The following is a 26897-nucleotide window of genomic DNA, read 5'->3' as shown; positions in this document are numbered from 1 at the left end:
AGGAAAACTCCACAAGTGGTTAAGCAGGTCTGCAGGTGTCTCTTTCTTTTCTTACTCTTTCCCTCTCCTCTCCTCTCAATTTCTCTCCATCTTTACACAATAATAAATAAATAAATAAATAATTTTTAAATTAAAAAAAATTTCTATTGTCTTTATTTATTGGCTAGAGACAGTCCTCAAATTGTAAAGGATGGAGGCTAGAGAGGGGGCAAGACAGAGACACAATGTCTGTACTGCTTCACCACTTAGGAAGCTTCCTCCCTGCAGGTGGAGATTGGGGGGCTTGAACTCAGTTCCTTGCACACTATAACATGTTCACTCAACCAGGTGCACCACCACCTGGACCCATTTTATTTCTCTAATGTGTATACAATAATAGAAATGCTAGTGGTGCATTTCATCTAGTATTTGGATACTTTTCTAAAGAATGCTAAGTTTTTTCTTTTAAAGACCAACTATTTCCAAAGTCAACTTCATTAAAATAACAGTTGAAAAGTCCAATTTAATGTTGCCTACTTCAGAAAATAGTTTAAGCATTTACAATAATTCTTGCCATATAATTTCACCCTAGAAAATAATGAAGTATAAGCATACCATCTTCATCAGTTTGAATAATTGTCTCTTCACTCTCCTTCCTCCCTTCTGGATTGGTTAGGATCATCTTGAGACTGACATTAGTATAAGGTGGCAGATGGTTCACAACATGCTGAGGAGCTTTGGGGTCCATGTCCAAACAGTCAGCCTTGCTTTCATTGTGACCCCGGAAGTAATGGTAGCAGATAGTGACATTAAATGTGTGGCAACGAGTAATGTTGTAACCTAAGGATTCCCAATCCACAGCAATGTGTCTTGCCTGTATCTCAGCAATCTTTAAAGTCTTGGGGGTCCGCATCGGTTCTGAAAAAAAAAAAATCAAAGTTGTATCTAAATAGCTGTCAGCTTTACCATGAATAATCTTGGAAAATTTATACAGCATGTATAAACTTAGGATAATTGGGGAATCATTCTCTATTCTCAGATTCTCTATTTGTGACCTAGATCTTTCAGAATTTAGCCAGGGATTCTGATTTACATATATATACATATATATAGTCAATAATTCTTAATAGACAGAAACAGGATGGAAAAATAATTTAATAATAAGCCTCTCAAGTTGCAGATATTTTGCTCTTATTAAGGAAATCTATCATAATTAATAAAAGTTAACATGTTCTGCTCTGTAATTTGCAAGGTCACCACACTATGCTATACTAATAAGTCTAACTGTTACAGAAACTATGATTTATAGAAAAAATTACAGATGTTACTTAACATTATTTCAGCAAGGATGCTTATCAAGGCAAAAACAAATCACAGAAAAATTACAAACCATGCACGGTTATTCACATTCTCATCCATCCTTAATCTTTTTTCTTTTTTTTTTAAATTTTTTATTTAAGAAAGGATTAATTAACAAAACCATAGGGTAGGAGGTGTACAACTCCACACAATTCCCACCACCCAATCTCCATATCCCACCCCCTCCCCTGATAGCTTTCCCATTCTCTATCCCTCTGGGAGCATGGACCCAGGGTCATTGAGGGTTGCAGGAGGTAGAAGGTCTGGCTTCTGTAATTGCTTCCCCGCTGAACATGGGCGTTGATTGGTCAGTCCATACTCCCAGTCTGCCTCTCTCTTTCCCTAGTAGGGTGTGTCTCTGGGGAAGCTGAGCTCAAGGACACATTGGTGGGGTCTTCAGTCTAGGGAAGCCTGGCCAGCATCCTGATGGCATCTGGAACCTGGTGATTGAAAAGAGAGTTAACATACAAAGCCAAACAAACTGTTGAGCAATCATGGACCCAAAGCTTGGAATAGTGGAGAGGAAGTGTTAGGGAGGTACTCACTGCAAACTCTAGTGTACTTCTGCTTTCAGGTATATATTTTGCAGTAGTTTATGGATAAGTGAACGTAAGCTCTCTCTCACAGAAACTGGTGTATATCTAGGTTTTGGGACTTTGTTAGAAAGTGAACCACCTGAGATGAAATTAGAGTGTACTATAAAAGGAAAGGTCTCACCCGAGTAATGAAGCTGAAGGGTTGTCATTCCACACATGAAGTCTCTGGACACAGTCTGAGGTGAAGCATGTTGAGGTGGCAATCGTTGCGTTGGTTAGGTTGTGATCGGCAGATGCAATATTATTTGATATAGATTGGGAGAGGCCTACGGGAAAGTGGGCCCTATCCAAGGGTTCCAGGCCTGGGGGAAGTAGGGGCTCTATAGTGGAGATGTGAGGTTCCTGCTGTCTTAGGGTTCAAAAAGACAATTGATAGTTAATGTTATCATCACATTATTTGGTAATTGGGTTAACTTTGAAAAGTCCTTTTGTTAATCTTTTTTCTATGAAACTCTCTGCTATACCAATCCATTCACTGTCGCCCAAATCAAACCAGGAGGTGAATTTCCATTCAACTGGAAAATTCTGGCAGAACTAAATACTCAGAAGACTGGAGTCTATCCATCATTCTTCCCAAGTGTATTCTTTCCTTATGCAAGACTAACTTTAATCCTCTAACTTAATTAAAATAATTACTCTATGAAAGTCATAGCTGGGAGTAGGGCGGTAGCGCAGCGGTTAAGCGCATGTGGCACAAAGTGCAAGGACCAGCCTAAAGATGCTGGTTTCAGCCCCGCCTCCCCACCTGCAGGGAAGTTGCTTCACAGGCTGTGAAGCAGGTCTGCAGGTGTCTGTCTTTCTCCCCCCTTCTCTGTCTTTCCCTCCTCTCTCTAGTTCTCTCTGTACTATCCAATGAAAATGACATCAATAACAGTAATAATTACAACAATAAAAAAACAAGGGCAACAAAAGGGAATAAATAAATATTTAAAAAGTCATAGCTATGGCAAAGCCTATATGGCAAATAACAAATACATAGCATATCTTTAATATATCAGTTATGTAAACAGCTTAATTTTAGGCATAGATCAAATTCTGGTGGTACTCTAACTCATATACACTCAATATGCTTATTAAACAGATTTAAGTAATGGAAAAAGAATAAAAATAAATAAGGTTAAAAAGTCAAATTTGGGGGACACATGGTCGTACAGTAGAGTGCATGTCACCATGTGTAAGGACCAGGGTTCAAGCCTACAGGGGAAAAGCTTCATGAATGGTGAAGCAGTGTTGTGTTTCTCATGCTCTTTCCATCACCACCTCTTCGCTTGATTTATCTCTATCTCTGTCCAATAAATAAAAAAATAAAATATTAAGTCAATTTTTTTGTTTTTTAAACTTTTACTTTTGACAAAAAAAATCTCAGTTCTGTAAAAATTATCAGTAACACACAGAGGGCAAGTCCAAATTGAGATTCCAATTGATACTGAAACACATTCTGATGGCCATTTTATTGAAAATATCAACAAAAATATATCTATACATATATACAAATCTATTTTGGCAGAATCTAATGCTTATACTTTAAATGCTTTCTATCATTCTTCAGACTTCACAATAGTAGTCCTTATTTTATCAATTTTGTTTTATGTGCTTTGCATTAAACATTATTAAGTATGCTGAAAGATAGTTCTCTATTTACTTTTAAAATATTTATATCTCTAGCTCTACGCTAATATGTTTCTATGAGGCATAAGAATGAGGTGATGATCAGAAGCAACCAATAGCACAGCTATATACAAGATACTGGGTACTGTACAGCAAACCCTAACAAAAGGACTTTTCAAAGTTAACCCAATTACCAAATAATGTGATGATAACATTAACTATCGATTGTCTTTTTGAACCCTAAGACAGCAGGAACCTCACATCTCCACTATAGAGCCTCTACTTCCCCCAGTCATGGAACCCTTGGATAGGACCCACTTTCCCGTAGGCCTCTCCCAATCCATATCAAATAATATTGCATCTGCCGATCACAACCTAACCAACGCCAACGATTGCCACCTCAACATGCTTCACTTCAGACTGTGTCCAGAGACTTCACGTGTGGAATGACAACCCTTCAGCTTCATTACTCGGGTGAGAGCTTTCCTTTCATAGTATACTCTAATTTCATCTCAGGTGGTTCACTTTCTAACAAAGTCCCAAAACCTAGATATACACCAGTTTCTGTGAGAGAGAGCATATGTTCACACATATCCGTAAACTACTGCAAAATATATACCTGAAAGCAGAAGTGCACTAGAGTTTGCAGTGAGTACCCCCCTAGCATTTCCTCTCCACTATTCCAAGCTTTGGGTCCATGATTGCTCAATAGTTTGTTTAGCTTCGTATGTTAACTCTCTTTTCAGTCACCAGGTTCCAGATGCCATCAGGATGCTGGCCAGGCTTCCCTAGACTGAAGACCCCACCAATGTGTCCTTGGGCTCAGCTTCCCCAGAGACCCACCCTACTAGGGAAAGAGAGAGGCAGACTGGGAGTATGGACTGACTAGTCAACGCCCATGTTCAGCGGGGAAGCAATTACAGAAGCCAGACCTTCTACCTCCTGCAACCCACAATGACCCTGGGTCCATGCTCCCAGAGGGATAGAGAATGGGAAAGCTATGAGGGGAGGGGGTGGGAAATGGAGATTGGGTGGTGGGAATTGTGTGGAATTGTACCCCTCCTACCCTATGGTTTTGTTAATTAATCCTTTCTTAAAAAAAAAAAAAAAAAAGAATGAGGTGATGAAACTTCGAGTTCATTATAGAATTTAATTCGGAAAACACAAACTTCAGCACCACTGCCCACCAGCTGTCTAGGAAGTCATGGTAAAATTCTTAGGTAATCCCCAGAGCCATACACCACTAGGGAAACACAGAAACAGGCTGGGGGGGTATAGATCAACCCATCAACATCCATGTCAGTGGAGAAACAACTATAGAAGCCAGACCTTTCACCTTCTGCACCCCATAAAGAATTATGGTGCATAAACCCACAGGGATAAAGAATAGGAAGGCCTCCAATGGAGGGGATGGGATACAGAACTCTGGTGGTGAGAACTGTATGGAATTGTACTCTTCTTATCCCACAACCTTGTTAATGATTATAAAATCACTAATAATAAAAAAAAATAGGTATACAGTGATTTTTATTGTCTTTTAGGGTAGTGAACTAAGACAATTCCGTGGGCATGGTTAGGTTAGGATAGTCTTTGACAGAGAAGCATCCAGGATGGTTAACTAAGGTTTCCCAAGATAATACCTGGGACAGTTGAATATAAACCACCAATGTAGAAATGAAAGGAGAATCAAATAAACGTACTGATCTATTGAGATTACTTTTTTCAAGCATTTACATATATGTGGTCATAGACAGACACTTCATTGTGAATCTGCCTTTTCCCAATTAACTATTTCCATATTTCCAAATGACCACTCTTTCCCATCATCATTTAACCCCACCAACACAACTGATTTAGCACTCATTTAAAATGAGGAAAGGGTATCTCTATAAATTCTCTATATTTGAGTAAAACCTAACAAATTTCAGTAACCAACATCTATTTTCTGGAATAAAATAACAACAAAACCCAGAAAAAAAAACTGTGCAGAGATCTAGTTTCCTAAGAGGCAAAAATATAACCTTCTACAATGTCAGTATGGTTTCAAAAATCTATGTTTTCATCTGTGACTTAAATGCTATGAGCTGTGTAATATTATTACTGAAATTGTGGCTTAATATATGTTTACTTACTGTTCAGCGGATACACACACATATATAAAGTTGAAACATGGATACTTTGAAATCTATGTCACCTGCTGTAACTTGGAAAAAGATTGTACATTCTCTTAATTGATGCATGAGATTTATTTAGATATGTGTGTTTTTGTGTATATACATATGTAGCCATCTCAAAAAATAAAGTTATGCATGTTTATTAATATCAATATATAGAGAGACATATACATACATTCAGATGTTAGGCAATCTGAAATGCACCTCCTCCAAACTCCATTAGGTTTGACATGTCTTGACAACTATGTGGATATGAATATTTATAGTAGTCTTTTACACAGTAGAGACTTGAAACTCTTCTACCACCATGAAATATATACAGAGAAATTTTTAAGAATTCAACTATAAAAATCACTTGTTGTATTTCTGATATATTAGTATATAAAAAATTCCACCTTTCTAAATTAGAATTATTTCATACATTTTCACAAAATAATTGGAAATAGAAATACATTGCTCAGAATGATGGACAATGAAATGCTGTAAAGACTGAGTAATTCAAAGAAATGATTGAGCAATAGGGGCATCACTAAAAAAAGAAAGCATAATGATTGTAAAATAAAATAATGCAGATCAGAATTATCAATGTACTGTTAAGTACTTAATAAATGTTCTTTCCAATATTTGCCTTTCCAGTTTCAATTTTTTATTAGGTAATCCATACATGTGATTTCACCAATCAATTCTTTCTCCATTTTCCTTTTTCTGGTAAAAGGAAACTTGGAAAAGAAACAAAGAATAGAAAAGAGTTATAGGTCAACAATTTAGCAAAATTTTGGGAAGGAGTATACCAAAGGAGGAACTTCATGAGGCAAAGAATCTTTTAAAAATATTCTGAACAAGTTATCCACTTATTATGAAATAAAACTGTTTACTTACTATATAAAGTATACAATACCTGGCTTGTGGAGGAGGCCAAAGTGAATAAAGCAATAACCAACTTCAAGGAGTTTTACATTTATTCAAAGTACAATAAGTGAAGTAAAACAGTGAGCAGTTAAAATATTATGAGAGAGTAGCCTGTGTTTGAATGAAATCAAATACTACAGGAATTCAAGAGGGAGAAATTACTTTTACTAGTCAAATGGATGGAACATTTGCTTGAGGTCTCAATACAGGCAAGATCTACAGACATCATATAATATAAAAGCATAGGAAAATAATATAAAAGCAGAAGAAACAATCTGAAATAGCATGCAAAACAAAATTAGAAAACTAATGTGATCTAATTTGGCAGCTATATAAGTTATTTAGTAGACAAGTAAGGTAAGCCACTTGAGAAATGAATAGCAAAACTATGACTGTCACTGTGAGATGTACACTGCACTTGATCTAACCGACTTTAGACAGTCACTGGGTGGGGGCTGGCCAGTGGGGCACCCACGTTAAGTACACACATTACCATGCACAAGGACCCAGGCTCAAGCCCCACTTGTAGAGGGGAGCATCTCAAGCACTGAAGCAGTGCTACATGTGTCTCTCTTTTTTCAATTTTTAATTATATTTATTTACTAGCTAGAGATAGCTAGAAATTGAGCAGAAGGGGGAGGTAGAGAGATAGAGAGAGATTTATTTATTTATTTATTTACTGGCTAGAGATAGCTAGAAATTGAGCAGAAGGGGGAGGTAGATAGAGAGAGAGAGAGAGAGAGACACCTGCAGCACTGCTTCACGACTCATGAAGCTTCCCCAACAGGTAGAGACCAGGATCTTGAATCTGGGTCATTGCACATCATAATGTGCACTTCATCAGGTGCAACACCACCAGGCTCCACTTTGCTCCATCTCTATCTTCCCTCCTCTCTCAATTTCTCTCTGTCCCATCAAAAAGAAAGGAAAATTAAAGAAAGAAAAAAGAAGACACTGAGTAGGAAAGTAACAATCAAATAAATGCTTGAGTAAAATTAACTTGGAGATAGTGTTAAGTATATAAAGAAAGCAGATAAATCTTAAGATTGTGATGTCTTGAGGATAATAAAGAGTGTGACTACTTAAGTAGAAAGTGGAAGTGATTTCAAAATAAAAATTCATGAGTAGAGAACAGCTCAAAGTTAACATGGTAATAGGTGGAAAAGCCAAGCAATCAAATTTTCTATCGGGAAGGTTATAGACCACATGTGATATACTCAGAGAAGGGGTGAAGAGAAAATGTTACAAAGCAGATGAAAAGGGGCTTGGTGGTAGCATTCTCCATTGAGCCCACAAGTTACAAATTGCAAAGATCTGGGTTTAAGCCACTGGTTCCCACCAGTAGGGGGAAAGCTTCATGAGTGGCAAAGTAGTGTGCAGGTATCTCACTTTCTCCCTTCTAACTGCCCCCTCCTTTCCCAATTTCTCTTCATTTCTATCCAATAAATAACAAACTAAATACTTTTTTTAAAAAAATTGGATGAAAATACTGAAATAAGAACACAGATCTTACCCATCCAAAAAGATTTGTGTATACCTATGTTCATAGCAGCATAATTTGTAATAGCCAAAACCTGGAAGCAACCCAGTTTTCCAACAATAGATGAGTGACTGGGGAAGCTGTGTATATATACACAATGGAATACTACTCAGCGATAAAAAATGGTGAATTCACTTTCTTCACCCCATCTTGGATGGAGCTTGAATGAATCATGCTAAATGAAATCAGCCAGAAAGAGAAGAATATGGGATGAACTCACTCATAGACAGAACTTGAAAAGTAAGAACAGAAGGGAAAGCACAAGCAGAACTTGAACTGGAGTTGGTGTGTTGCATCAAAGTAAAGGACTCTGGAATGGGAGTAAGTCTTTAGGTCCTGGAACATGATGGCAGAGGACCTTGTGGTGGTTGAGTTGTTATGTGGAAAACTGAGAAATGTTACACATGTACATGTATGTTACACACATGTATTTTACTGTTGACTGTAAACCAGTAATCCTCCAATAAACAAATATTTTAAAAAAAGAATACAGATCTTTCTATCTTATGCTTTAAGTGATCCCTCTGATTACATGGACTATTAGCAGATGTCAAGCAAACTGACTTAAAATTAGCTTCCATTTATTAGTTTCCAGTGCATCCTAGGGAGAAAAATGGAATAAACAAAGGCATGATCAATACGAAATTTCAGTACTGGCTGCTTTTCATTATTTTCCACACCAAATGGTCACCAGTCAGGTCTACTAACTTTTCCCATTTTATTTTTCTTGTTATTTTGCATTCACTTCCAACATATTAAAATGAGAAGTTTAAATGAAAACAAGAATATGAGAAGATAACTGAATAGTCACACATCAAATCTATGACCAGTATTATGCAATTAGCAGCAAATAAAGTAGCATACACTTTAAATAGACAGGATGAGGAATTTATGACTATAATAACTTATGTGCGAACAAGCAAATCTGATTAAATAAAAAATTATTTACAGATTCGTTGAAAGTTAAGGAAATAAAGGCAACACTAAGAGACAGCATTTATTGACACTGAGTCACCTTTCAACAGCAAGGTAATTTAATAAATGGTTCCAGATAATTGATAAATAAGAATTCAGTATTTTTGGTGACATTACAGATCAACATCTGTGTCCTTTAGTAATGATAATCTCTAGTTATTCTGAAAGTGTTGTGAAAACAAAGCTTTAGCAGTTAGTTATAAGAGAGTCAAGGGCAGGAGTCATATTTCTCCAGAATCAGTTTTTAATGATAAAACTGATTATCCAGCTGTCAGTCAGAGATAAATAGAAGATGTCCCAAAGCTCTAGACAAAAAAAATTAAATAAATAAATAAAACGCTTGTCAAAGATGTACACGAACTAAGAACACTGAAGCATGACAGCAGCTTTGTGCTCCTGGCTGTATTTTCATCATAAATTCTAGAAGCTGACTGCAAAGCACAATTTCCATTCCATTTATCAAAACAAATATAAGGAAAGTGAATTTCCTGACTGCCAGGGACAAATTTTCTGAATAAAGGTGAAGAAAAAAATAAACATAAAGGAGGGAGACACTGGCACACCTTGAGGGAGGAAATCTTAAGGCCTTTGGAAAATTCTTTACTTTTCTTTTTGATTCTCTGTATCTCTATTCTATTCCATATGATAATACTTCACAATATTCAAAGCTTTATGCTGCACATATTTTCAACCGTATAGCATCATTAGTCTGCCAAAACGATTTCATCTCTGATCCCATGGCTCAAATTGAGTTAATGATAAATTGGTGAGATGACTCGATTAGTACCATAACATGAGGGAGCCTCAGGACCAGAAATAATCACAAACCAACTGTCAGATACATTTTTTTTTTTTGGCTTTCTGGCTGTGTTATTGAAATGATATACTCAGACTCAGAGGATATAAAAAGTGACAAGGGGTGTATGGCTCACTTAGCTCTCTTGTAGAGTAATAGTAATATTTACTCAGTACCTTCAGATGGGTATTAAACACAGTATCTACTCTTAAGAGCCTCACTGAAGTTTATCAGATAATTCCAATAATCTTAACATTGTCCTCTTTGCAATAATGCCAAGGACATTATTTGACTTTTACAGTGCAATAATATCAAAGTGACATGGAGAACCAGAGACAATACTTTTCTCAATAAAAATACCCTACTGAATATTTTACTATGAAACTTAATTTTCAAAATTCTAACTGTTGAAATTTTAAAATCCTTTATTCTTATGTAAATTAGATTGTGTTGAAAAAACATACGATCACAGTTGATGAGTTTACTTCAATTTATCTCTGCTATTGCATTTCCACTTACTGAGTGTAATTTAAATAAAACTGGTATGATAAAACACTCATTATTTTGGGGGACTTCATTGCTCTGGGTCAACATTTTTAGAGAGTCACAAACAGAAATGGAAAGAGAGAGGGAGAGAGGGAGAGCATATAGCACCTAACCTAACCTGGGTTGTGGGCTCAGCAAAGCGGGCATTTTCTCAGTAAGGTATCTCACTGCCCCAAAACATTCTTTACTGATGATTGCCTACAAGTGCTTAACAACATAAAGTAGGGAAAGTCACTTTTTTTTTTTTATTTCTAGAAGACAACTAAAAGAGCTTATTGTCATTATATTAAAACACCTATTTTTAATAAAGAGTTTTAGCAATATCCTTCACATAGAATGAGTGACTGGTATGTACACAACCCTGAAAATGTCCTCATTTGTAATTTGAAACTGAAGTGACTTTGCAGGAGACGTATACCATAACAGAACTCTAAAGGGAATAATTAATGCCTTCTCTATGCTTAAAAGAGAAACAGCTATGACCTACTTCCTAAATGTTCTTTAAAACTGAAGAAATGTGAGGCCAGGTATGGCACATTTGGTTCAGTGCAAAATGTCACAGTGTGCAAGGATGCAGCTTTGACCCAGATTCAAGCCTCTGGTCCCCACTGGCAGGGTGACGATGCTTCCGCAGCAGTGAAGCAGTGCTATCAGCAGTCTCACTTTCTCTCTCCCTCTTGATCTATCCCTTCCCTCTTGATTTCTCTCTATCTCTATCCAAAAAGTAAATACAATATTTTTTTTTAAATGAAGTGATGTATATACTAAGTTTAGTGACTGATGCATAGTGTATATCTGTCTTGGTATGCTTCTAGTTCTGCTTCTGGGATCCTTTCTGTTACATTGCTTGACGTGGTCTATATACATGGTCATTCTGTTACATTGGTTTGGTCTCACTAGCCCTGCCTCCAGGAGATTTTGGTTTAGTCCTTGCCTTTTCACGCTTCTTCCTTCTCCCCGACCCCTATCCTAGGTACTTCCCTGGTTCCTGACTCTTCCGCCGGAGGAGAGAGAGGCAAGTCAAAATCGTGTGGTGATTAGATTACATTAGTTTTTTGAACCATTTGCTCATGAATAAAGAAATACTGCTTCTCCACTCAGCCATGTGTCCCTGGTCATCTGTCTCCTGCCGCGAAGCTAGCCTGGCATACTGCCGCCCTGAACTTTGACCGACATATGGTGCAACAACATGGGATCTAACCTGCCCATCCCCCAGATAAGTGAAGACGTTTGGATACCTATCCACTATGGGCTGCTTTTCTATTTATGAAGAGGTTTCCAAAGAACTCTGCACTTTCTTCATGAGACAGTTTCTCTGTCTCTGGAACACTTTGCTCTGGTTTCCACCTACCGCCGGCCCGCCAGACCTGTTCACTGCCGTGAGACGAGGGGCGCTGGGCACAGGCTCCCTGCACGCTGCTCGGCCACCGAGAGCAGGGCGGCGGGCATAATGGGCAGAGCTGCAGCCCATCCTAGCCCCTGCCCCAGGGTGCCTCGGCCTGTGCCTTCTGCACAGCCGGCCCACCCGCCCTCCTGCTATGGTGTCTGGGCAGATCCCGGGCCACCCTGAGACCGCGGGCTCCCTGCCGGGACTGGGCTCCCTGGCCGAGATCCCCAGCTCAGCTCTGATGGCAGAGGAGCTAGAATATGCAGACATCCGTGCAGTGATCGCACCCCTGCAATACCTGGAGTTGAAGCTGCACAAGAGGCCACCACTGGACAACGCACCCCCCAAACAACTAAGACAGTACAGATCTAAATTCGTGTTTAAAATGACATGTCTTTGTAACAAAAGTTTTTCTCCCGTGTATTGAAGACCATGTTTATGTGTGTGTTTGAAGTTTGATAAACATTAACTTTAAGGTTAGAAATGTAACTTTAAGGCTACATTCTAACCAGGTAAAGTTAAGTGAAAAAGTTTTCAACATAATTCTCATAAAAGTAAAATTAACTTACATTTAAAGTCTGAGGTAAAAATTAGTTAAAAAATCAATATATTTTAACTAAATTTGGTCTGAAAATCCTGCGCACACCTAGGGTGTGTCTCCATCTTATACGGGTGTAACAAAAGGTAAAATATACATTATTGATATGTAAAGCTCTCAAATACCTTCTCATTTAGAGGTAGAACCAGCCCAGGCATAAGATAGATTGCACAATGGTTATGCTAATGATTATCATGCGTGAGGCTCTAATAATGGTTCTTTGCCTTACCACATTTTATTGCGCTTAAATTGGTTAAGCAGCCTTAAAATGAAATGAGAAAGACCTTCCAAATTTATAAAGATACTTAAACCAATTATAATCATCGAGTTATCAATTGTGGTAAACTTCTAACCTGCTACAAGTTTTGTATCACAAGTAAGTGAATTGCAGCTGTCAAGTTCTCTATAGAAAAGCGAAATTCCAGCGGCTGACCTTCCTCATGCAACAATTCACCCCCCAGCAATTCTTCCGTGGACACATGCTTTGAACTGGCACTTCTATTGGATTTACTGGTACACAACTTTATAGCAGCTTCCCTTTACGCTGCTACGTTTCTCAAAGACTGACTGCAGCCAGCTGCCTTGGGACTCTCTATAGGCCATACCCCCCCTCCTTTCTAGGTAATGCCCACAGAGGCAGGAAACGCCTGTTGAGGCAAGAAATACCCCAGAGGCAAGAGAAGCCCACAGAGGCATGAAACACCCCCCTCAGGCCTTCCCTTGGCATCACACTGGTTCTTGTTGCTCGCTTACTTGTTCCTCCATGTTTGTGCCAGTTTTTTTTTTTTTTTTTAATGCTCGTACGATATAGGTTTCTGTTCACCCCACACTCCTGATACTATGGTCAATTAGTTAAAAAGAAAAGGGGGAATTGTTGGTATGCTTCTAGTTCTGCTTCTGGGATCCCTTCTGTTACACTGCTTGACGTTGTGGTCTATTTACATCGTCATTCTGTTACATTGGTTTGGTCTCACTCCTCCTGCCTCCGGGAGATTTTGGTTTAGTCCTTGCCTTTTCACGCTTCTTCCTTCTCCCCACCCCTTATCCTAGGTACATCCTTGGTTCCTGACTCTTCCGCCGGAGGAGAGAGAAGCAAGACAGAATTGGGTTGTGATTAGATTAGATTAGTTTTTTGAACTATTCGCTCATGAATAAAGAAATACTGCCTCTCCACTCAGCCATGTGTCCCTGGTCGTCTGTCTCCTGCCACGAAGCTAGCCCAGCATACTGGCACCCTGAACTATGACTGACATATCTGGATATTTTAAATTAAAGAAATATTTATTTTATGTGAGATAGAATTTCACAAAAGAGTGAGAGAATCCAGATCAGTACCATGCTATATACTGTGCAGACTCTCAGCCATGGAAGTTCTGCACACTAGCAATATTTCCCTATTGACTGACAAATGATTATTTTCTGAACAGTAAAAATAATTTTACATTTTAAGCATACAGCTAATGAAAATATAGCATCAAAGTGTTGGGGGCAGATAGTATAATGGTAAGGCAAAAAGCCTTTCATGCCTGAGGCACTATAGGACCCAAGTTCAATCCACAGCAACACTGTAAGTCATAAGCCAACTCTAAGCACTGCTCTGGTAAACAAACAAACAAAATGCAAATTAAAAGACAGAAAACCAAAAACCCAAGTCTTTATAGTGACTGCACTAATGGCTTCAACTATTTTCTTCACCTTCTATGTTTTAGTTTATTATGTTCCTCACATAGAATAAATACCATATATCTTCCCAACCTGCGATTTTAGATTTGACTTGGTCAACCAAGTGAGAATAATCAGTGGCATACAATTTCTAAGCATATATCTCAAAAAGCTATAAGGGTTCCTGCTTTCTCTTACACATCCACTATCACTTCTAGAAGAAGAAATAAACCTTGAACAGAACCCAGTCATCCACTTGTACCAGAAAACAAACAAAAAAACAAAAAACAAGCAGTCCGTTCTCAGATCTGTAGCACAGTCAAGTTCATCAGATGCTTTTAGTGGACCATTCAGAAATGTGAGCAATTATATGTTTAGTACTCTTTCTGTAGAAAAAAATACTTATGTGTCATTACAACAGAAACAATTATGTATTTGCTTTACAAATGTTGCACACTGAAGTAGAATGACAGGTACTTACAAAAACCATGGCATGGGGGGGGGGGCGGGGGCTAGAGGAATGGTGAAACAGTGTTGTGGTGTCTCTCTCTCTATCTCTCATCTATGAAAAAAGAATGAAAATTTTGACCTGGGTATGGTTGAATCATGACATGGCAAAAAAGGAAAAATGATTTTAAAATATGATTATATTTCCTGATTTCCTTTATGTTCTTTGCAGGCAGGTATTTTTTTCATTCTATAATCTCAGTCTCTAATTTATTATTTGTTAGAATAATTCTATGAGAGATGACACTGTTTCATTCTAAACTATAATAATTGATGCAGCTGTTTGTTGGGTCTCTATTCAGCCATTGCTATATAATATTTATTAAAGTATATGAGTGCATGTACAATGTAGTCTAAATTACTTTTGAGTGGATAATACAAATAATGCATACATTTAAAATGCCATCTATTTGCCTACCTACCTACCTACCTACCTATCATCTATCTATTGACCAAGGCACTGTTCATCTCTGGCTGATGGTGGTGCCTGGGATTGCACATGGGATATCAGAGGATTAGGCCTGAAGGTTGCTTAAGTCATCATGCAACCTCCTCAGTCCCTACACATCTATTTTTATCAAAGCTCAAATAGCATGTTCCCTCAACTATACAACTCAACTGAAAACATTATACATATATTTTGGAGTGAGTCACTCATTTCAAATTAAAGAATGAATACTATATAGTGTATTCGTTAATAAAAATTAATAGGATATACTTTAAGTGAGCTTATCTTATGACATGGAATCTCAATTACCCCCTTAAAACACACCACAAAAGTCACAATATAATATTCCAAAACTATATGGTTCATTTTGTTTCTTTAAAAGTCTGTGATTTTAATACATCAAATTCTTCCATTCATTCTAGAAATTTATTAATGTCAAATTTCTATCTGGAGAAAGAACTTTCCTAAATTACAATATTAACATCTACAGTACAAAAACTCCAAACAGCATGTAATTTAATTTTGTAAAAATGCTGATGTTTACTTCAAGGAAAAGAAAGGTAAGGGTGCAGAGTTGGTGATTATTTGTCCATTTCCTTTTCTGAAATCACCATTTATTCTATACTTTCATGCATGATTAACAGCTTGTAGATCCTTCACATATAATCAATAGTTGTGAAGTTTTATGTTAGGTTTAGAGATTAGACAGCCTTGATTATAAATTTTATCGATTTGTACTGCTTAGCTGCAGAAATCCCTGTACATTTTTCTGAGATTAAATTAAAAGGAGATATATGGCCTACATGGACTAGAAATGCCAGAGTGATTATAAGGTGTGACCTCTTTATACTCATTACTCTAGTGAATAAAACTGATCTAGTGCACTAAAACATGATTCAGCATGTCAACAAGCATCAAGCTGAGATAGTAAACATAGCGGAAATGTGACAAAGAGAATTACAAAACCACAAGAAAACCTGCTTAAGACTATAATTAATACAGTAGACTTACAAGGATTAATTGCTTCAATTCATTTGTAAATTAGGAAATTGACAGAGATAAGAATAATGAACTTCTTTACTTCTATGTGGAAACTCTGAATCTATATTAAAACTGAAGATTCATGACCTCCATTAAGGTTGTATTTTTTAGTTACTAGAAAATAAATATGGTCATTCTGAAGTATGTGACTAGCCCAGTAACCAGAAATTCATAACCAAATCTGCATGAAGAGTATTCCATACCTTGAAAACTTTGAAAGCTCTGCTATGTATTTTATGCCCATTACTTTAAGATGGAGTTTTTCAGAAAGGAAGTTAAGGAATATCTATATATTGAACAGATGTTAGAGGATGGAGGTAATGTTTTCTAGGTTCAAATTCTTACATTTTCCATTATATGTTCTATTATGGATTTCTGATGATGTCACCTTTGTTCCTTTATAAAATACATTTTATCAGCATGTCATATATACAGATATTCACATAAAGCAGATACAAATAAAAAGTGATTCATCTTGACACTTATTGTAAAGAATTTACTTTCTTACCTTTGAAAACATATTCTATCATAAACATTAGTGCACTGTCTTGAGATAGTCTATAGGTTTAGACTAATATGCCAGAGAGTTTTCTACTGACCTTGAAAGAAAATGAAATCCCTAAACATTTATAAACTAAACAGTAAATTATTTATCATTAAATACAACATGCAAGGTATTTAATGCAGAGGTTTTTTTCTACCCCAGCCCTCTTGTGAGTAGCCATGACCTCAGGCATGTACAATTTCACTGCTCCCGGGCTGACTATTTCACTCAGATAGAAAATTGCAAAAAAGACAAACAGAGAGGGAGAAACACTACTGCACCAGAGGTTTCCTGTGGCACTCCCACGTGTTTCAGGGTTCAAACCTGGGTCACATACAGCAAAGAATATGACTTACCCACCTGATGATCAGTCTTTCAACTATGACATTTTCTCTTAAGATCTAATATTTTCAACTACCACAGGAATGTATAACACAGTGTCACACATAAAAAATGACAGTCTAGAAAAATAATTTGCTGACACAAGTAAGTCTTAGAAGAACTAGATTTTGAAGTATTATACAGTTCCTAATTTCTAGATATTTATTTATAATAAGAGTAAATAAAGGAGAAAGCAGACAGATGCACAAATTTTATTTAATAATGTAATTCTATTTTATACTTATTATTTTATACTTGCTCTGTATATATGCTACATACTATACATCATATTCATAACACAGCTGGTGATACTAGTTCCAATCCATATTTTGAATTTTGGGTCTGAATTTTAAATCACCTGTAAAATTTCCATTTGAATATTCAAATACAAATATAATACAAAGACATGATTTTTTTTTTTTGGTATGTTTTTTAATGTGTGTCACATTCAAACCTTCCTGCTTCTACCAAACCTTGATGATAATATCATTGGCTATTCTGGCCTCCACAATGACACTCATCTATTACCAAAGCTACTTACTTTTTTTTAAATAACATTTCTCTTTCTTTAATCAAGGATCTAGTTTTCTCCTACCTGAACTACTAGAAATCTTTGCTACTACCAACACTTGCAGTAAATTCACTGTAACCTTTCAAAATCCAGTTCTAATTATATAATTTGTTCATTCAAAACAATTTTACAGGTAGGGCTAGATAGCATAATGGCTATGCAAAGAGACTCTCATGCCTAAGGCTCCAAAGTTCCAGGTTCAATTCCCCTCACCACCACATCTAAGAGTTCAGCAGTGCTCTGGTAAAAAAAAAAAAAAAAACTAGACTGCAAGGCCATCAACAATACAGTGTAGGAGGAGGCGGCACAGAGGGTGTCAGATAGCCAGGACACGATGGTAAAAGTAAGTTAGGTTGGTGGTAGGAATGGTGTGCATCAGTTGTCATAGATAAGAAACTGTATTCATGTATCAAAAATCGTCCTGTGAACCATTATTTCCACAAGAAAATGTTGGGGGAAAAAAAAAAAAGACATTTAACTCTCCTCTCACATTGTATTCCAGCATATAACGGTTTCTTAATACAGCAGTGTGGCATATACTGCTAATGCCTTCGTTCTAGAAATCTATTCATCTGATACCATAAATAATGTAGAATTTCCCAACATACACACTACTGTATAGTTCCTTCTACCTAGGAGTAATATATGCCCTTTGTTAAGTCACTATTCAATCACTTCAACATCCAGCTAAAAATATATCATTTTCCTAGTGAAATTCTTGCTGGGAAGTCTAAGAAAATGACAAGAAATCTTTAACTCTCAGAGATTTTTATATGCACCTTTATTAAAACTCGTAACGCACTGTATATTCTCTTCCTATGCTACACACGTGTGTTCAGCTCTCACTAATTTGCAAACATGAAATCAGAGACTATGCCCTACACAGAGGTGAATAGTGCATATATACTGGTCTCTCTAAAGACAGTGCTTAATAAATAGTGTTAAAATAATGAAGTCTTCTATTAGATGAAGACTAGAATTAAAACATGATAAATTATAAGATTATTTTATACAACAACAATTAAAAATATTTAGAACAAAATAAAAATATTCTAGACTGGGAGTCGGGCGGTAGCACAGCGGGTCAAGCACATGTGGCGCAAAGCGCAAGGACTGGCATAAGGATCCTTGTTCGAGCCTCCGGCTCCCCACCTGCTGGGGAGTTACTTCACAGGCAGTGAAGCAGGTCTGCAGGCGTCTATCTTTCTCTCCCCCTCTCTGTCTTCCCCTCCTCTCTCCATTTCTCTCTGTCCTTTCCAACAACAATGATGACATCAATAACAACAACAATAATAACTACAATGATAAAAAAACAATAAGGGCAACAAAAGGGAATAAATAAATATTTTTTAAAAAATTCTAGACTGACTGGTCAGAATAAATCAGAAGATACGGCTCTTTTCCTTCCATATTTCACAAGGTATTAAAGATAATGGTTTACATAATACTAAATGGCATTTCAACGTGGTAAGGAAAGAAGAACCCTATTGGGTCAAAGAAGAAAATGAAATTCTAAAACCCTGTTGACAGAAACAACTCTTTGTTCACCAAAGTAGTAACAATAAGCTTTTTTTTTTTTTTTCCAAATAGTTAAATGTTTTCAGTGTGAAAGGAGTGGAAAAAGAGAAGTTTGCAGGGGATTCTCACTGCCATTTTGAATAGGAAAAGGGAATTTTCAGGATTTTTATATTTTCATCATCGGTTAAGGGAAGCACAGCATATGTGGAGGAAGGTAATCACATATGAATAAGCATCTCCAGCTATAGTTCAATCCACAGAACCATCTGGAGTCAGGACTGAGTAGCGCTCTCATCCTTCTCTCTCTTAATTTCTCATAAAAATAAGTAAAGTCTTTTAAAAATGAAAGAAAAAAAAAGTAAAGGAATCTTCATCTATAAGATCCCTAAATGCCAGATTCATTTATCCAATATTGCCTACTAACATTTCAATTTGATTGACTAGTGGCCATCTCAAACGAAGTCTCTGAAACTATATTTCATAGTCAATTCCTCCAGCAGCCTTCTCCACCTTAGTTCAATAATACCATGATTCTCATCCAGACTGAAAACCTTGGGAGACATACGAAAGCATTCTGTGATTTTACATCTTACACCATTTCATCTTCAAATTTGCTGCATCTCTTTGAGATATTTATTTATTTATTTATTTTAAAGATTTTATTTATTTATGAGAAAGACAAGAGGAGAGAGTAAGAACCAGAGCTCACTCTTGCACATGTGCTGCCGGGGATAGAACTCAAGACCTCATGTTTGAGAGTCCAAAGCTTTATCACTGTGCTACCTCTGGGACCACGAGATAATTCTTTAGAATCTTATCACTTATCACTTTCTCCACTGCTGTTTCTTAGCACTATCACGTTATTACTGACCTAAATAGCATTATCACTTATACAAATTAGTGAAACCATCTCTAAACACAACTGGAATGAATCAGTGATTCCTGGTTCCTAGTTGCCAGATGAGTCCTGAAGAACCTCCAATGACTGCCTACTGAAATCAGGTTATGAGTAAGTCATCCTCGCATTCTAACCCCCAAAGGGTACTTGTCGGGATAGCGATGCAAAAGAGAGAGAGAGAGAGAGAGAGAGAGATGGTTCAGGAACCAAGCTTGTGTCAGCAAGGCAATTCAAATCTTTATTCATCCGAACTCTCCAGAGTAGGATGGTAGCACACCTGGTTAAGCCACGTGGTGCAAACCACAATGGCCAACATCAGCCTCTCAGTCTGCCCATAGGAGCTCCTCCAGGTTGGAACACGGAAGACACAGGACAGAAATGGAAGTGGCTTGACAATACCATACATGGTTAGGAAAGGGGCGGAAAAAGGCAAAAGGGGCTGGGAATACTATGGACCTCCCCAGCAACAGTTGCTAGGGGTTCAACTGATAGGATTAGCAATACCCTATGGGGGAATTAGAAAGGAGACCTTTAGTCATTTGTAAGACAAAGCAGAAGACTGATATGTAGATAATAAAAGGAATGCAAGGTGGAGCAGGCTTAATGTTTTCTGGAATGCTGGCTCCTGGAGGCGGGAAAATGCAGGGTGTTTTGTTAGGCAGGGGAGTGTGATATGGCGGGCAACCTTTTGAGGTGTCTGTGTCCCCCCTTTTGCTCTACCCCTCCGTAGAGAGAAAGACTAATAGGACAGACTCACCTCTCAGGTCAAACCCTCCCAGGCTCCACCACATCCCCACAATATCCCTACAGAGTCTAATACCTGTACACTCTACGACCAATCTCTACTCTCATTTACTGTCAATCATGCCACATAGCCAACTACTCCAGCCTTAAATTCTGCATTTAAACTTGCCAGGCACATTTTTCCTCAAGCAGGATGCTTCTGTATTTGCTCTTCTCTTTGGTTAAAATGTTCTTCCAATTCATTTCTTCTCCCCTCTGCTATGGAGCACTATTCAAATATCACTTTCTTAGTGAAGCTTTCCTTGTCCATCTTGTTTAAAATTCAGTGTCTCTTAAACACTTTACTTTTATTTACAGCACTTACTGTCACCAATTTTCTTCACATTTTACTGATTTATTATTTTCTGTCATAACACACTAAAGTGTTTGGTATGTAATCATTGTCAATAAGTAGTTGGACTGATAAATGAAAGCATATATGGATTAATAAATCTTTTAATACTTTTCTGTCAGTAAATTCATGACAGATAATAATGAATTACAAATTCTTGCTGATAGAAGATTACTTTCAATAATGAAAACATCATCCTATGTCTGAATCTATTTATAAAATTTCAGCAACTGACCATATCTTTTCTTTAAAATGGACTCAACCTGTTTTATCTCTTAGTAAGCAAAGCAAAATGTTCAATTTGAATTACTAAAATGTCCAATTACTGCAAGAAATCAAGTGATACTGGGAGAACAATAGGCTTCTGATAAACTAAGGCAGAAAATCACTGACAAAAGGAAGTGTACATTCAATGTTGGAGATTTGAAGAATTTTTTTACCTATTCGAATGTCACAACAGTTTAATTATATTCAGTTTTTGAACTGCTTTTTATTGTTTTTGCTCTTTCAAGTACTTTTCTTATTTTCTTAACTAGAGAGCAAGTTTCTCTAGGGCAAAGAACATATTTACTGCTTCGCCTACTTCATATTCAGTGCTTAGCATAGACTAAGAAAGTACTGAATATTTTAACTTTAAGTAACTATACCCTAAAGGAGTAGTTATAAAATGTAAGTGCTTTGAACATAAAATATCAAAATAAAATTCATCAAGACAGAGAAAAATGTCCTAAAAGTCTATGGATGTTATTTTCAAAGTGTGAAAAGATTGCTTTTTTTTTTTTTTTTAAATAATCTATTTTACTCTAGTTTAGAAGTTAGGTGTTGTAGAAATTGAGTTTGATTTATTAACAATTGATTTTGTTTTATATCACAGTGTAGGACAGATTACCATCATGAAATGCATATTAAAATTCTTGTCCATTCTCATGGAGACCTAAAGAATTAGATAATCTTTTAGAGCCTGCATTAGTACAGTTTACCATGACCTTAGCATTCATCACATGCTTTGATTCCAGGACTCAAGGACCTTTGGCCATGGATTTAATTTATACTAACCTTTGACTACAAGTAGTTCACCAACAGATTCACAAGCTTATTCCAGCCCCTATTTGTTTCTAAACATGATATATTTCTTAAATAGAAGGCAGCCATAGAAACTTCTTTTTGTGAAAATACCATATATAAGTATAAAATAGGTTGAAGGGACCAGGCTATTAACAATGCATTTCCACTAACTCCAGTGAAAATTACTTAACATGCATATGCATTATTCCCAAATCTATAAAATGAAGGAAAGTTTGTACATACAACTGTAGTGAGGATAAAATAAGATACGAACATACAAAGTACTTAGAAAAACACCTGTCCTGAGCTGAACAGTGACCTGGTATTAATATATCTCTCTCTCTCACTCTCTCTCTCTTCCTCCTCTCTCTCCCTCTATATCTTTCCTTTTTTTAGCTCTCTTATTCAAACACCAATCACAGTGAGATGAGAATTTTTTTTTAAATTTTACTAGGGGGCTAATGGTTTACAGTGTAGTCTTTAAAACACAGACAAAACCTCATGATGGAAAATTTTACCCATGTGTCAACAACTGTACTTACTGTAAACACATTAATATAAAAACAATTAGAACATATTTAAAAATAAAAAGACCAGGGAATTTTATTAACTAATATGTGTCTATGCTTTTCTGTAGGCACCTAATACTGAAGACATTTCACTTCATTATAGAATGTAAAAGCATTAATTTATTATTTTTAAAGCCAAGTTAATTATTCTTAAGTATGGATTCTTACCCTGCTCACTTTCAGATCCTTCAAAATTATGTGTGCAAGGGATTGGGAAAAACATGTAATTGAAATAAAAGTAGCACTAAAGTTTAACAGTAAACTAACAAATAGACCTCTTCATAAAATAATGGACAGTGCTGCTGAACATCAAGTTTTTCTGCTGAGCCAAATCCCTTGAAGCTACCCACTCATTTTCATATATGATTGCAAATACTTTTTCTTTACAATTGCAGTTTTCAGTAAAGCACTATACACTAAAAATAAAGCTGAAAAATTCAACTCTTGGTTTAAATGTTAAGTTATAGGCAGAGTTGTTTAAAATGTTTTGATGTATGTTTTTGTATCTTTTAATGACTAGGTAGTCAAGGATATTCCCAGCAACAGTTGTCATGATTAAATTGCAGTAATTTATAATATACTAATTCATTCTAATATTTTCTTGGAACATTTTAGTATATCCTCTGCAAATGTGAAAAAAAGGGTAAATATCAAATACTTGAGCACCTTATAAAAGGTGTTCTACTGAGCATTCTTCAACACTGAAGCTTAGTTTAAAGAAATATTCAAATACTTAAGCCTCCTGAGATTATAACAATTTGTTTTGAAGATAGTACAGTGTGTCCAGTGATATACTAATAAATCACCTTAGAAAAGCCAAAGTTTAGAAGAAAAACATCTTTTTTTCTTCACTAGGGCCATTGCCAAGGTTTGCTACAGAACTGTCTCTGTCACTGCTGGTAATCATTTTTCCATTTTCAATTTATTTGAGGTAGAGTGTGAGAGACAGAGGAAGGAGAAAACAGAAATGCGCAACACCACAACTTTCCTCTACTGTTTGTGAACCTTCCCTCCCTGCAAATACCTCTAGGTGGCTGGTAAAGGCTTGACTTCAGGTTTAATTCTGTTGTTCGTTTCTTTGTTGCTAAGTTTACTGAGTTCTTTATGTATTTTGGTTACTATTCTATTATTTGATGTATGTTTTATGAAGATTTTCTCCCCTTCTGTTGGGTGTCTTTCTCTTTTGGTATGGGCCCTTTGCTATGCAGAAGCTTTTCAGTTTGAGGTAGTCATGTTGGTTTATAATTATCTTTGTTTTCCTTGCTGTTGGACTTGAATCTTTGATATCATTTCTGAAGCACTGATCATAAAGTGTTATGCCAATGTTTTATTCGATGTAGTTGATAGTTTCTGGTCTAATGTCCACGTCTTTGATCCATTTGAAGTTGATTTTTGTTAGTGATGATATATGATCATTCAGTTCACTTTTCAGCACTCATTTTTCCCAACACCATTCATTGAAGAGATTCTCCTTTTCCAATTTAATGATGTGGGCTCCTCTGGTCAAAAATTAGTTGTTCTTAGGTGTGGGCTAACTGTGCATTTTAATTTATTTATTTTAAATTTTATTTATTTCTTTATTTGGATAGAAACAGCTAGAAATCAAGAGGCAAGATGGTGATAGGGAGAGAGACAGAAAGACACCTGCAATACTGCTTCACAATTCACAAAGCTTTCTTCCTGCAGGGCAGTATTGGGGGCTTGAACCTGGGTCCTGCAGACTGTAGCATATGCATTCAACCAGGTGCATCACAACCTGCCCCTTAAATGTGCATTTAAATAAAAAAAAAGCAACTATGTCATGTTTCTTTGCATCCATCATGGGCTCAAGCACAATGTACCATGGGCTCAAGCACAATGGTGAAAAAAAAAGTTCAAATAAGCATTGTTGGCAAAAAAAGAACAAACAACAAAAGTAAAACAGAATTTTACTTTTTGATTGGTTGTACAGTGCAAAAAAAGAATGGAGGCATGTGCATATTAAATGTATACAGACAGATACGAAAAAAAAAACTTTGTGCATTATTTAATTTTTCTTAGCAACTTTTTTTAAGCTGACAGTTTACTTATATTTATTTATTTATTTATTTGGTAGGACAAATAGAAATTGAGTGGGGAAGGGGAAACAGGAAGAGAGAAACAGAGACATCTGCAGCAATGATTCATTACTTATGAAATTTCCTCTCTGCAGGTAAGGCGTGGGTGTTTGAACCTGGTTCTTACGCACTGCAGTGTGTATACTTAACCAGCTGTACCATGGCCAAGCCCACTTATCAACTTTGTAAGATAGATTCCTCCATAATTTTTAAAAGATGAAACTGAGGTTACCAAAGGTTTGTGCAATTATTGATGGTAACCAGATTTCAAATGTTTTAGTTATATAAAAGTAATATTCAGTACCTAGTAGACTTAAATCGATGCTAAGCAATCTGAACAATGTAAGTTATGTCATATGTAGTATTTTCCACAGAAAAAAAGTGCAATTTGGCCAAAACATTTTAAAAGTAAAACATATACTATGTACTTGTAGTTAGATGGTAACCGCCTTTAAAGTTAACACTGGACTATTTATATGCACATGCATAATTACATCAGACGCTGAATTTTTTCATTTTCCCCCATCCTTGCCCTTTGATAGTTTTCAGAAATATACGATGAATGACTTTCAAGGTAACCCACTTAACATTCTTCACAAATGTACATTATTAATGGGACACACTTTACATAAAGTTTGTGCTCCTCCATTTTACCATGTAACTTATTTCCCAAAATTTGTATATTAGTATTATTATTAAAATTTAAATTAACTCACTGAAATGATTACAATTTTGTTATATGACAACAATTTTACACATGTATTAGTGTTACATCAAAGCATACAGAGTTGTGAACATACCTAGATCCTTCATGTAAAGAGTAGAGTTAAGCAATAACATATCGTATAACAGAATGTCTCTGTAATAGGACTATCAGTTCCAGAAAAGACACAATTTAAAGCAGAACCTGAGTGTTTGGCCCTTGGATTTTCTTTTTATTATCTATTTTAATGAGAGAGAAAGAGATATAGAGGAAGACTAGATCACTGCTCAGCTCTGGCTTATGGGGATTAAACCTGGGACTTTGGAGCCTCAGGCACAAAAACTTTTGCATAACCACTATGCTCTCTCCCCAGCTCTGAATGATGAATTTTTCTATTGAAAGGTGATCCATTCACCTCTATATCTCTGTGTACTGTCAGTAGTAAAATACCATCAAATACATTTACTGACAATTTCATCATTTTCAAAGCAAGATAAGTAAACTGTTCAATAAACCAAAAAGTTCTTAGAGAACAGAAAAAAATTAATGTGTTGTTATGATGAAAATGACGCTTTTGCCACAAAATCAGATGATTGTCTGCAACAAAAGCAGACTTCAAATTGATTCTCTGAAAGGCAAAAGGAAGTGAATTCACACTACTTGTGACAAGTTTATAAAGTCAAATATCACTCATTAAGAAAACAAGGAAAAACTATTGGTCCAATCTATGAATGTTATTAGATACTGCATTATGTTGACATGGGGGAGATAAACAATGTGGAAAGGCAATGATTGTCTCTTGGAGACATCTAACAGTTTCACAAAATACTCTTACGTTGAAAATAGGCTACTACTGGCTATCTGGAATAAACTTCAGGACACAGTGTCCAATAAATTGTTATATCTGCAATTCCCGAAAGTCAGAACTTACATACAGATCAGAAACAAGGCAGTGGCAGTGGATTTAACACTGGTGGAACACAGCTATGGAAGCAGAGGGAAAGTTGGTACTTTAAAAGGAGAAATAAATAAAATTCAGAAGTCAATACAAATGTTTTATGCACTGAGAACAGCCATAAATCAAACACAGTGATACCTGATTTTGACTCAGCATTGAAAAATAATAAAACTGTAATTAATTGCCTTGTCTTTCCCATGTGCTGGGTGAAGAAAGGTGCCAGGTATACGACTGGCTTGCCATAATGATGCTAACTATCAAAAGGAAAGAAACTCTCACGGATTTAAAAAAATGAAGGGTGTAATGAATACATTAATGAATACATTAATTGTGT

General features: G+C 36.3%; 1 protein-coding gene across 7 annotated transcripts in view; it reads right to left on the bottom strand.

Annotated features, from left to right (window-relative positions):
• The window catches only part of PTPRK (protein tyrosine phosphatase receptor type K), a 603479-nt gene that overhangs the window by 140448 nt on the left and 436134 nt on the right, over nucleotides 1-26897 (bottom strand). For all 7 annotated transcript variants that reach the window (XM_060190490.1, XM_060190487.1, XM_060190488.1 and 4 more), the window contains exon 8: nucleotides 595-897. In XM_060190490.1, coding sequence (XP_060046473.1) covers nucleotides 595-897 — 303 coding nt within the window. The remainder of the gene's footprint in view (nucleotides 1-594; nucleotides 898-26897) is intronic.

The sequence above is a fragment of the Erinaceus europaeus genome, chromosome 4 (assembly GCF_950295315.1).
Source record: "Erinaceus europaeus chromosome 4, mEriEur2.1, whole genome shotgun sequence".
In the NCBI taxonomy this organism is placed as follows: Eukaryota; Metazoa; Chordata; class Mammalia; order Eulipotyphla; family Erinaceidae; genus Erinaceus; species Erinaceus europaeus.
The sequence above is the reverse complement of the archived record's forward strand: the minus strand, read 5'-3'. Positions and strand labels throughout refer to the sequence as shown.